A 13,549-nucleotide genomic window follows, 5' to 3' on the forward strand; every position below is an offset into this window, starting at 1 on the left:
ACTCTAAAAACAATACCACGACTTCCCCTCACCACGAACTATGGCTCTGTGTAGTAAATAATGCTCCATCTGAAAGCACATGCTGGAGATTTACTACTAATCACAGAACCGGCTTTACTGACGAGATGCACATAATAAACACATACGATTTGTCGTGCAGCCCTACTGAAAATGTACACATCCACAGGCCATCCAAGATGTAGTTTTTTTCTTCATGGGAACAGATTTGGAGAAATATAGCATTAAATCACTTGTTCACCAATAGATCCTCTGCAGTGAATGGGTGCCGTCAGAATGAGAGTACGAACATCTGATAAAAACATCACAATAAGTCACAAGTAATCCACATAACTGAAAAGCTGTGTGTTTATAATAAACAAATCCATTAAGAGATTTTTAACTTTAAACCGTTGCTTCCAGCTATGGACTCATATTTTGGCCAGAAGCAACAGTTTATAGTTAAAACGCCTTAATGTTGGATTTGTTTCTTACAAACATGCAGCTTTTCACTTCACAAGACGTTAATTGATGGACTGGAGTGGTGTGGATTACTGTGAGGTTTTTATCAGCTGTTTGGACTCTCATTCTGACGGCACCCATTCACTGCAGAGCATCCATTGGTGAATAAGTGATGTAGTGCTACATTTCTCCAAATCTGTTCCAATGAACAAACAATCTCATCTACATCTTGGATGGGCCGAGAATGAGTAAATTTTTAGCAAATTTTCATTTTTGGGTGAACTATTCCTTTAAGGTCAGTGCATGCAGGTGTGTATGTGTACGTACTGGGCGGCTGTGCCTGATTCATGCCAGCTGGTGCTTGAGGTAGAGCACTGTTGGGCATGCCAGGCTGAGCTGGCATCATACCCTGCTTCTGTAGTCTGGTTCTCCTCTTCTCCTCCAGCTCCTTCTGAATCTTATAAATCTTCTCCGCCAACAAGTGGTAATACTCCGCCTGGAAAAGATAAACAGGACTTTCATTCTTATAACTCGTTTTAAACATTCACAATGTTTTGGTACAAAGTGCTTTTCAAGCAGCTTTTAGTGAAGACAGAAAAATTAATGGACGTATAACGCCTGATTAGGATGAGGTTTTCCAGCGCTCTGTCCAGCACTAGACTGTGACAGCTGCATCATGGGTAAAATGTGAGGAATCAAGTGATTCTGTGGATTCACTTAGATATTTACCAAATATGATCCACAGACATGAGACTGTGCAAGCGTTTTCTTACCCTGCTGTTGGCGGATTCGTACATGTCGCCCTCCACTTTGCGAGCGTAAGCTACAAGGTTTTCCATCCGCCTATCCTTCAGTGCTGCAGGGTCTGGAGTGGGGAAGATAGCCTGCACACTACTCACACACACACACACACACACACACACACACACAACACGTAAAAGAGTGAGTTCATGAAATTAAACAGCACCCCGTGTATGACTTTCAAATCATTTTGTGGAGAGTGAGTTCACAAAGTAAATTAAATTAAATCAGTATCATTGAGATTCTATTATAGTTTTTTACTCATATTTTCAATTAACTGTTTAATTTTCTATTAAATTTTCAGTAATTTTGTTTTTTTAGTTTTTGTCTATACGCAGGAGTATAGAGTAAGGAGCCATTGGCTCCTATAAGAAAAAAACTTTTTTCAAATTATTTTTTTAGGCGACAGAATAAACGTTATATTTATTTTATTATTATTTTACATTTTATCATTTTAATCATACTGTCATGTGTTTATGTCTCATCTCTTCTTGACTTTATCAGCATTTTAATCCATCTTGTCTTGTAGCTAAATGTCTTTTCCAACTTAAAATAAATACAGTCACAAAGAATTGTTCAATATCTGTACCAATATCATGGACCATAAGCATCACTTTACCAGTTTGGGCTCCTCTTCAATGCATCCTGTAAATGTTGGCATACGCTCTTAGAAATAAAGATGCTTCATAATGCCATAGAAGAACCTTTTTTGTCTAAATGGTTTCATAAAGAAACTTTAACATCTGAAGAACCTTTACGTTTCACAACAGGATCTTTGTGGTGAAAGAAGGTTCTTCAGATTATAAAAAGTTGAGAAAGAGATGGTTCTTTAAAGAACCTTTGACTGAATGGTGCTTTGTGGAACCAAAAATGGTTATGTGAAGAACTTTTAAGCACCTTTATTTATAAGAATGTATGTCTTTCACACTTTCAGCCTGTTTTTTCTTAATTAGTAAAATGCAGTTTTATAGGAGGAGTTCAATCATGTAGACAACAGGTTAAGTAAAAATATTAATATGCAAAAGCACATAAATATAGCAAAATGCTCCTCTTTATAGTTATTTTTCTTGCTGACTGATGAGCTTTTTAACACCGAAGGGTTATTCTGAGGTACATGTATATTGCGTTGCAATGTTTACAAGCTTTACATGTTTTCCGCAGTTTAAAACACTGAATGAGCTTTAAGACATTTCAGAAAATTGTAGTGTAGGCTCTCTTATAAAATAGCCTACCTTTTGATGTTAATTCATGTTCATTATTTACTATAGTAGTAAAGAGAAAGATTAAATGGGTTACTTGCCGCTTGAAAATCGTCTAAAAGCGGTTTTCACTAAAGCGATCACGCCTGGCACATTAAAGAATGACAAAAAAAAAAAACTTTATTTATTGCTTGTATTTTGTTATGAATTTTGAATAATTTTAAAGCTGATACTTTGTTTATTAAAAAGTAACAAAGCTCAAAGCTTTTTGCGATTGCTGGACGGCAATGCGCTTCAAATAATGAAGTTCAAGCATTAACAGAACACAGCGTAGACCTAAGATCTTGTTAAGAAGAAACCATATTATTAATGATTATAAACGAGAATTGTTAACGATATTGCCAATATCCACAGTTGTCAGCTTTACCTGTTGTAGTTTGTTCAAGTTGTGCAAGAAATAGACGCTGCTTTTCTGCACTTTCACTTCTTACGTCTCCGTCATTTCGATCTCTCTTGCACCGCACATCTGAGCTGCGTTTATCAGCTGTGCGTCAGCGTGGCAGAGTCTGAGATGAGGACTGTTTGAAACTCTTTTTTCACTAAAACTTTGATGCGCTTTGTCTCAGTTAATATGTGAACATAGCAAATGATGCAATCGCAAGACAATCAGGAAAAAAGGCATTACATGCAAATTTTTAAGATACAACATGTAAATACATAGGCCTAGTCACCATATGTGTGTGTGTCTGTATAAAATGACCTAAAGTCATTCATTTTCAATGAGAGGTGCTTTCTTGTGACAGGAGCAATAGTGACTGTTTTAGCTGGGTTTTTTTTTATTTTTATCAATTTATCATAAATGTAAAATTCCCAAACATATTTCTACTCTTTCTACATCCATTTCTAATAATAGATGTATAAACTGACAGGCTGTGTGTTAGCATATCACTCACAGTTTGTGAACGAGGTGATTGCGGAGGTCCTGTGTGATGTCTTCATGCCAGTTCTTCCTCATTCCTGCAGAGGGAGGTGCGGCTGTCACTGCAGAACCCATGTTACCAACACCAGAGCCGTCATTCATCAGACTGCAAGAGAGAGACAAACCATCAAACATCAACATAAAGCTTTCACTGACCAATCCATTTAAATCAGACCTGGCCCACTGAGCCGCAGTGATGTACAGTACCTCTGAGCCATCATGGTCCTGTGCATCATGCCGTCAGGCAGCATTCCTGGATGCTGGTTTGTTATCGGAGCGCTGACTCCCCCGTTCACTCCCATTGAGTTCCCACCTGCTGGGGCACACAGTTTAAGACATTGTAGGCAAGACATTTTAAGGATGTGCACTAGCTGACTAGTCTTTAAACTACCTGTAAAAAATACAGGATGTATGATTAATAACGAAATAAAAATTAAAATGTAACTTGGTTTTGTGCGTTTATCAAACTGCTTTACACTATTATCAAACACCTGCACACAAAGGAGCTCTGCACCCCTCAAGACTACTTCATCAAGCATTATAGGAAAGATGACATGATTCTTGTCTTTCCTCTCCCCCAAAAGACCTCTTGTAATTATAAAGATTTTTCTTATATCATTTAAGGTATTTAAGACTTTTTATGGCCTTAAATTTGATACAACTAAATTGAAGACTTTTTAAGAACCTGCAGGTACCCTGTATTTAACGGCGGTGATACATTTTGGTAGCCCGACTGGAAGACACAATAGCCCCATGACATTGGGATAGCGATTTTGCGAGTCCTGAAAAGAGTCTGCTAAATACATAAATTATTATTACTACGATAGCCATATTGATATATAAATTACCAAATTTTGCAGCCCTACAAACAAGCGCAGCAAACCTAGATATTTTTTTTTTTTTTTTTTTTGGCTAATCGTATTTTAAAATTACTATCAGTTAAAAAAAATTAAAAATTCCCAAATCATGGAGCCCTACTATGTTGTATTGAATTACTGAGATGATTTTATCAGTTTGATCCTTTAGTGGTGGTGTACATATTTTTGTTCTACACAAATGCTTAAAAAAATACCTTTAGTGGATATAGATGTAGGCTTATTGAAGCTCTCACCTATAATGTTGAGCGTCCTCATGCCGGGCTGAGCGGGTACAGAGGTCTGCTGATTTTGACTGGATGCCTGGTTGCCCTGGTAGGTGAGTCCAAGGGCGGCGTACGCCCTTTCAATGGAGCTTGGGTCAATCTGACTGGGTGGGTTTAAGTTTGGGGCTGAAGGCTGACCACTGGGTAACGACCCACCTAACGGAGCACCCATGCCCATCCCAGCACCTCCCAGCAGAGCTAGAGAGAAAGATAACGAAAGGATTAAAGACTGAACATTTCTTTTGAAATATTAAAATGTGTTGATATTGCACTACTTTTGTATAAAAAAATTATAATGTCATAAGTAAAGTCAATGGAATCCAGTGTCGTTTCATTTAATTGGTGAAAACAGCTGAAACATTCTTTTAAATATCTTCTTGTGTTGGACAGCAGAAAAGAAGTCTTACAGATTTTGAACGACATGTGGATGAGTAGCATTTGGGGGTATTAACTCACACTGCTGGTTTCGTTTGTCTCCGGCGTTTTTAAGCGGCAGGCAGACGGGACAGTCATGCCGCGTGCAGTTCTTCCAGTGAGAGATGATCTGCCTGGAGGATGCGCAGTGAGCCACTGCAGAGGAACCACGAGCATTTAAGATGCCATATCTTCTTGTTTATGTGTGGGAAAATAAAATATGATTGAAAGAAGATAAATAGGTGGCAACGCTCACCCTGGCAGGATTTGCCGGCCTGACAGTGTGTCATGTGATTAAGGACGTTCTTCATGGTTCTGCAGTGGGGCAGGCTGCACTGGCGGACCTCTCCGTTGGCCTGCTCTCTGCGATGGCACTTATGAGCATGAAGTAACAGCACCAGCTGCTGCTGAATGAGTTTATGCTTCTCTGGGTCTGCTGCAGGGGGCGCCGCCGCCCCGCCTGGCCCCGATACGCCACCCACCACACCTGAGCTCTGCTAGAGACAGACAGAAAGACGGTTTTCATTGGTAACCCTGGTGCTGCAGAGGGTTAAGGATTAGATCCAAATCAGATCAGGATTAGATCAAAAGAGCAGTGTCTTAAAATGTATTCTTTTTTGACTATTTAAGATATAAGGTCACACTAATCTAAGTAAGTTGGTGTAATTGTTTATATACACATTAAATGGAGAAAAAAAAACTTTTGATTTTGTCTTTCAGTCCAGTGAGTCCAGAATTTCCAGTAGCTTTAGGCGACGAGTTTTCATTGCAGTGCATCACTATTGAAAGCACTTTCAAGATTAAAACTAAAGGAAAATTGGGTAACTGATGTGTAGAATTTCATAACAAATGGGCTTTTACATTGTGCAGAAATCTGGGGTAACAAATTTTGTGACTACACAAAAATAATCAATCACCAGGTTCTGTGTCTGTGGGATGAACCTCTGGCTGAGCTCTGAGGGGAAATGATAACAGAAGGCTCCTGGAGGCCAGAAGGAATTAATTCCCTTCAGTCAGAGAGGGTCAGGGAATGTGTGTGCATGTGGTTCACTATGACAATTTCCGTATAGTTCTCTCACCATGCTGACCATGTTCTGCCCATGCTGGGGTTTCTTGTCCATGTTGAACTGGTTAATGCTGTTGGGTTGACCCGATTTGTTTTGGTGCTGAGGCCCAAGGGACTGTCCTCCGCACTGACCGTACGAACCCCCGTAGGGTCCTGGAGCACCCATCATTCCCATCTGAGAGAAAACAAAAAAACAAAAAATTTAAATGAGCTAGTGTATCAGTTTTAGTAATGACAGAATATGATCCATCATCCTGAGCAGAATCATAAAACTTCAAAGATGAGCTTGAAAAAACTGAGAGAATGTTAACGGCAAAACAAGAAAATGAACATCAATTGATGAGCATCCATCATTCAGCCTGTTTGACTCTCACATTCTCTCATCGCTTATGTATTAATATCACAGACACTGTGGTATCAATTCTGCAAAATAAACCTCAAAACAGCTGCTAAAAATCTAGAAGAATCCAGCAAAACAAAAAAAAGAAAATGTCATTCCCTCTTTTTTCTGCCCATTTCCTGCGGTCCAGGTTGTGCAATCGCCCGTGAATCAACAAAATGGTGCACACAGTTCCTCGTATGAGGGAGTAGAGAAGGTTTTTCAAACTCAGGTCAGTTTTGGTGTGAACAATCACATCACTGAATGTCTTATTCAAACCAAACAAACATTATTCTTTCACCTATCCTGAATAGTCTATTTCTCTACCTGATTTCTACAACAGTCTTACTGGACAAAAATGCAACAAAAGGTTGTGTTCTTAAAGGAGGGGAATAGAGTGATATCATAAGAATGATAAGTCATCAGATCAGTTTAATCAGATGATGAAAAACAGAATTGTCAGATTTTAGTTTTTAACCAGTCAACCAATGATAAACACTACGAGTCGTTTTATAAAGTTTGAAAATAAGAAAACGTGGCCTTTAAAAGTCATAAATCCTGAGAACTTTTAGTTTGACCTTTAATTTCTAATATTAGCTTCTCTCTAAAGCAACTTAACCATAAAGTGTGGGACCGGGACTGATAGGTGTGTGACAGCATCAGAACATTCATTGTGCTTTTGGTTCTCTCCATAAAATAGTTTGACAACTGTTGAAACAGGAAGTTGGGACAGAAGGGCTTAAAAGGGCTTGCACTTTTTGTAAAAAATAAATTCATTCATTCATTTGTTTGAAAAATTCAAACATGCCAATGGTCTTTATTTATTTCATTGGGTCTTTGTCAATTTTTCAATTTGTCTAATGAAAAGCAACACTCATGTTTGTTTAAAATAATATTAAATTAATAAAAAAATATATATATTTATTGTAATTAATAATTATATCAAAATTAAATATAATATCTATAATAAATTATACATACACACTACTGTTGAAAAGTTGGTGATAAAAGGGGAGTGATACGATTTTTATATGTTTGAGTTTCTTATGCTCACCAAAGTTGCATTTATTTGATCACATATACAGTGAAAACAGTAATATTGTGAAATATTACAATATTAAATAAGTGTTTTTCATCATCATTTTCAGCATCATTACTCCAGTCTTCAGCATCACATGATCCTTCAGAAATCATTCTGATATGCTGCTCACAAAACATTTCATATTATAACAAATGTTGAAAATGGTTGTACTGCATAATATTTTTGAGGAAATGTGATACTTTTTTTCAGAATTCTTGAACAAAGTTCAAAAGAACAGCATTTATTTTAAATCGACACCTTATAAGGTTCTGCCTGTATTCTAAAAAAATGAGATATTGAACATTTTTGCATTCCATATAGATAGAATCTTTTTGATTTTGTTTATATTAAAAAGTCCCAAAATTTACACAACGTACACACACACACAAAAACACAATGTAAATAAGTTGTTACAGAATAAGAATATATGTTAATAACTCAAATTTGACAAAAATTTCAGATAGAACCTTGTAATTCCAAGGTGACAAAATATAATTCTTATAACATTATATTAAATTCAGTTTAGTCCTTGATGAAAGGGGCAGTTTACACAACAATGTTTTCAGCCAAAAACGGGAAACTTTTTGCGTTTTGCCTGTTCGTTTACACAACAACGGCGTTTTGGGGACTGAACACACATATATTTGAAAACAGGTTTAAAAAGTGCAAGTTTTAGAAAACGCCACCGTTATCGTTTCCGTGTAAACACCCAAAACGGGAATCTTTGAAAACAGTGACGTCATGCGCGTGAGTAGTACGTGTTAGATATGTAGACATGCGCAGTACGTGTCGATTTTAAAGGCAAGCGCGAACAAACATACACAACAATGGCGGAGTACATGGCACTGTTGTTGGTGCTCAAGAGTTTGCTAACGCTTCTTCTGCAAAGTGTGGATTTACTTCAATATTACAACCAACAGCAGAGACGCATCATATACAACATATAATCGTCACTTTCCTACAGGTACTGTTTACTAACAAGGTGACAGCACCAACTACTGGACAGGCATACGTAATACAGCATTTTTGGCCGTTTTCGCGGTTGTGTGTGAACGCAAATCATTTTGAGAATCTTGTCGTGTATACGTGAAACTTTTTAAAAACGCAAAAACTTTTCTGTTTTTGACTACATTGTGTCGTTTAAACGTAGCCTACATAATTCTTTCACACAAAACACATCAGTTCATAGATGCATAATGAGATCTAAAACATAAATTCAAGTTAACCTTAAAGCTTGAAGCAAAACCATTTTGCATGCAGTTCATTGGTTTAGATGCATGAATGCATTTTAAACTGTACAAACACGCAGAAATATTATACTGACACACTGATATGTTCACACATTACCTTGTTCACTGCTCCTGGTTGCTGCGGTCTCATTGCTACCTGTGCTGTTTGCTGCCCTGTGTTCTGCTGCTGCAGAGCATCAGGCAGCATGTTCCCGTTACCAACCATGCCCGCATTCATGTTCACATTGGCGTAGCCCATTCTAGGTGCACCATTCATCATCTGCCCTCCCATCATGCTCTGCGGCTGTCCATTCCCTTTCTGGGCACCCATCATGCCCCGGTTCAGTCCCGTCACCATGCCAGGCTGCGGCATCATCCCAGGCTGCTGCTGTTGAGGGCCACCCAGTCCCTGATTAACCGGGGTGCCACTCAGACCTCCCATCATCCCCAAGGAGGACACATTACCAGGGATGCCGGCAGCCGTGGAGGTGGATGGAGGGCCGCCAGGGCGGAGGAGCTCAGACAGGTGCTTGTGTTTGGCTGCTGTGTCCTGGCCCGAGCCGCCCAGAGGGCCCGACATCCCTCCTCCACCCAGACTGGTGTGTAACTGGCTGGGGTCCATCCCGTTAGGAAGGCCCAGGTCGGAGGAGTTAATGAGCTCGTCTGGGAGGTCATGCTCCAGGTCAAATAGAGAGCCAAAATCTAAAAGAAAAGGGAAAAGAGACTTTAATCAGGTTGTTGCTCACAGAAAAATCAGTCATAATGAAATACATCAGAGAATAATTATAGTATGCCCAAAAAATGAGACGTGTCCAGCAAAGCCACAGCAAAATAAACCATATTTTACCCAAGTTGCCAAGTTTTTAAATGGTTGAATTGGTTGGTTGGTGTTTTAACGCCATGCCAGCTTCCTTGGTGGATAACAAGTTGAAACACCATAAAAGAGCCATTTAAAAAACTATATAAGGTTTTTGAAGTTTGCTGGAGATAAAAACTTTTAGAACTAATTTAATCTGATGAGACAAAGTAATACTAAAACAAGAAGTGCACAACACATCTGTAATTTCAATACATCGGGAGGTTAGTTGGCCTCCTCAATGCATGGGTTGATCCATCACTCTGCAGCAAGAAATCTAGACAAATTGACCAAAGCGTGGCGGAACGAATCTCGTGAAACCGTTTACTGCAGCTCCCGTGATGAGAGAAAGACTGAGATTATCGGCTCACAGGAGAGCAGTATGCAGTACAGCCGGTGTGCATGTCCTAATGGTTCATCCTAATAAAAAACACATGGCATAACAATGGACAAGCGGTGGGACACAATGGGAGGGGGGTTTCCTACATAATGGCAGGTCCTGATAACAGCAACACACCAACAACGAATAGATGTTAAATACTCTAAATATGAAGCAAGCAAGCTTTTGAGTGCAGTCTTCACATTAGTGACAGATCAAAATATCAGCCAAACAATTAATCAGACAATATTTGGATTTGAATTTGAGATTATGGTGATTTAGGCTTTTTTTTTTTTTTTTTTTTTTTAAGTCTGCATACAACCCTTTTTGTGCATAGGTGAGAGTGCCGCCCCCTTAACTTTTATTTAATTTTATTTTTAAAATATATATTTTTAAGTGCATGCAAATTTTTAAGAGAAACAAATGAGAAGTGACAGCATTTAGCCAATGCTTAAAATTTTTGGCATGTTTTTTCTTTTTCTTTCTTTCTTTATTTCTAAAAATTAAAAAAAAAATTATGAATATTAAAATAACCATCTTATGCCTGGTTTATGGGAATCTTAAGGTAATCTTTAATTATACCATCTGTTATGTTGATATCAGTATCTGTTCTGGAGGACCAGTAAAGTTCAGACAATATGACCTGGCTTCCACTTCTTTATCATCGTTGCTTGCAAAAAAAAACTGCTTAAACCAGCTCAGAAAGGTTAGCAGGTCTTAACCGGTCAAGCTGGTTTTAGAAGGATCTTGGACACTTTTCATCTGGTCAAACAGTAAGACCTGCAAACCACATTAAGCAAGTTAAAATATAGAGAAACCAGACGACTGAAGTAGCATCTACCACTTCGTGCTGATCAGAAACTTGCTCTCGCACTAGTTTGTCAACTATTAAGTACGCACTACACGTAAACCAACTTGAAAAGAAGCAGTCTGCCCAACCGTGTGTCAGTAAAAGGACGTGATATATAACATGTTCCCGTCGAGTATTCCTTTTCCTGACAAGCTCGAAATGCATCACCTTATAAACCTTTGACACCCACCCCAGCTCTCGACATCTCACAACGACGAACAAAGCGAAAAGTTTCTGTAACGCACACCCGGAAAAACACTGCATACTATTTTGCACACTCAGATGACCACGCACAAACAGTATTGTAACACACCTCATCAACTTCAAATGAAAACACGGAACAAATTAGCCTGCTAGCTATCCTGCTAAGTTATTTAAATACTGGGGCACGATGCAACCAAGCAAAAACAACAAAAGAAAGCTCTTAAAAACACACGTCGAGTGTCTTTTTTTGTTTGTTTAAATATATATATACACACATGCACGAGAGCAGCCTTAGTGTGCAGGCGCGAGACTCGCCTCGCCGCACACCGCAGCGCGTGAAACATTATTATTTACCGTTTCCATCGCTCGCGGAGACCGACAGAGCCGGGGAAGACAATTTAGGCCTCTTAGCTGAAGGTGGACCGGATTCCAGCACATTATCGGCCATAGTTTTCCTCCGGTTTAGTGTTAAAGCATATATCCCGCGTAGGATAGCCCTTCCTGTGCAGTCGCGCGCGCCGATGTGCAAATGAAATCTCTCCTCGTTCACGAGCTCCGGACGGATTCCCGTTTCCCTTTCATGGGACGATACATGCAATGCAATGCAATGCTTCAATGTTCAGTCCACCTTTAAAGCTCCCTTTTAAGATTTTCTAGTCTTTAGTTCCTCAAAGTATATTTCCGAATGGAGGAGGTGAAGGGAGGGACAGACGGTCATGCAAGCTCGCCGCAAACTCACGTAGCCTCCTCGGCGACTGAGCAATTTTCCCGAGATTTATCCTCGCTGCTTGCATCCGTCTTTTCCGCCATTGTCGGCGGCGAGCTTAAGTGTTGGTTTTTTTTTAAGGCGTTGTGTACGAGAAACCGAACTCGCTCCGGTGCGGCTTCATGCAATGTTTACGAGCAAACACTAAGATTCAGAATTATGTCTCTTTGCATTTCACCATGTGCAATTCTCAGCCAGCATCACTTTATTTAGAAGATTAAAAGTCCATCATGCTCCTTGAAATCGACACAGATGTTTGCATCTCCTTCATCAATGTATTTATTTCCTCCAAACTCATTAAGGTGGATGGAGAGAACAAATAAATACTTGGAAGTGGGAAAATAATTAAACAACCATACGCATGTAAAAGTTTCCTTTCATGCTCTTTGCAGAATAAATAACACGATAAATGTGCATCCAAGAACTGTAAATGACCAGTTTGCATGTACGAGCTGCTGCTTTAGATGATTCCAAACAAGTTGCATATCTCAGCGTCCGTCTCTTAGTATTTTGCAACAATACTTCAAAGTGACAAGTTAAATGGTTTATTGTGCATTCACATCTGAATATGGCTCGTGCGCCCTCTGTGTGAATGTGTCCACTGCACGAGTTAAAAGTGTTTGCAGAAAACCTCTGACCATTGCCTCAAGAGACCACCCTGCACTGCGCACAGCTCGTGCATGCAAAATGCAAAGAAATTATTTCAAAAGTGTCTGTTTAATGGACAGAACATCTACGCAATCGGCAGCTCGTCTGAAGTGCAGGATCTCGTCTCGCTGTCGTGCAGTCCGCTGTGCACGGAGCTACAGAACGGGAATCAAGTGAAGTTGGTCAATGCATATGCGTGTATTTCAATGCACTGACACATCAAGAAATAAGAATAATTCGTCACTGCACGAAGAGCCTTGCGCAGCATTAAGAAAGCGCGAGAGGAACAGCAGTGGGTAGAAAACAGAACCGAACCGAGGTGGGCTTCAGTAATATTTCGGCGCTGAAGCATCTGCCGATCCGGGAGATATTGCCAGCTGCACCCCCCAAAATCTGGGGGTCCTCAAACCCCCTTCATAGGCTTTGTGATGCCGTGAACCCCCCTGCGCGGTCATCCCTTTTAAATTTCTCCCTTCTCTTGCACAGTTCCAGCAATTTTTCCCACTTTCGCTGTCGTCCGCCAGCAACCGGCGATGCAATTTCACAGATATTCCCACTTCGTGACGCTGTTATTTTCCTTTCCCCCTGACGAGCTTCCCTTCATTTAAATGTATTGCTCTCTTCCGCCTCTCCGCTTCGTTTTAAAACAAGACCAGTAAAAGAAAGGAAAACCCAGTCTGCTCTTTGATTCCCACACGGGAGAATCTATAATCTCCCTCCGCTAATCGCTCGAGCTGTGTTTGATCCGGTTGTGTTCCGCGAGCACGGAGCCGGCGGCGCTCGGAGTCGCAGTGGTCGGCGCTCGAGTGGCTTTTTTTCGCTCGCTCCTGCCTCCTTCACTCTCTCGGCACAAACAAAATGGCGGCTTGTTGTTTCTACTCCTCTGGCTGGGGGGAGGGAAGGCTGGAGGTGCGCTTGCATTAGTTCAGGGGGGTGGAGGGGGAGATGGCGATCGGGATTTCCCGGACAGCGCTGTTTCCGCACTCTCTCGGAGTTGCTTCTGTTCTGGGCGGGCGCGAGACGCGGTCCAGCATCATCAGATGATGGAGTCACCAGTAGTGAAATGATGCCCACCTGCTGACTTGCTGTGCTAAATAT

At 40.2% G+C, this 13,549-nt stretch overlaps 1 protein-coding gene across 15 annotated transcripts in view; it reads right to left on the bottom strand.

Annotated features, from left to right (window-relative positions):
• The window catches only part of LOC109082495 (histone acetyltransferase p300-like), a 33,876-nt gene extending 20,361 nt beyond the window's left edge, over nt 1-13,515 (bottom strand). For 6 of the 15 annotated variants that reach the window (XM_042729015.1, XM_042729028.1, XM_042729022.1 and 3 more), the window contains exons 1-10: nt 11,392-13,515; nt 8,867-9,450; nt 6,073-6,234; nt 5,250-5,490; nt 5,036-5,149; nt 4,550-4,777; nt 3,646-3,754; nt 3,413-3,544; nt 1,233-1,350; nt 787-955 (exon numbers count right to left, since the gene is read on the bottom strand). In XM_042729015.1, coding sequence (XP_042584949.1) covers nt 787-955; nt 1,233-1,350; nt 3,413-3,544; nt 3,646-3,754; nt 4,550-4,777; nt 5,036-5,149; nt 5,250-5,490; nt 6,073-6,234; nt 8,867-9,450; nt 11,392-11,485 — 1,951 coding nt within the window. In that variant the 5' untranslated portion in view covers nt 11,486-13,515. The remainder of the gene's footprint in view (nt 1-786; nt 956-1,232; nt 1,351-3,412; nt 3,545-3,645; nt 3,755-4,549; nt 4,778-5,035; nt 5,150-5,249; nt 5,491-6,072; nt 6,235-8,866; nt 9,451-11,391) is intronic. The other 9 variants (XM_042729086.1, XM_042729030.1, XM_042729018.1 and 6 more) reach the window with 6 other exon arrangements.
• Between the last annotated feature and the right edge of the window lie 34 nt (nt 13,516-13,549).

Source organism: Cyprinus carpio, chromosome A3 (genome assembly GCF_018340385.1).
Source record: "Cyprinus carpio isolate SPL01 chromosome A3, ASM1834038v1, whole genome shotgun sequence".
Taxonomy (NCBI): domain Eukaryota; kingdom Metazoa; phylum Chordata; class Actinopteri; order Cypriniformes; family Cyprinidae; genus Cyprinus; species Cyprinus carpio.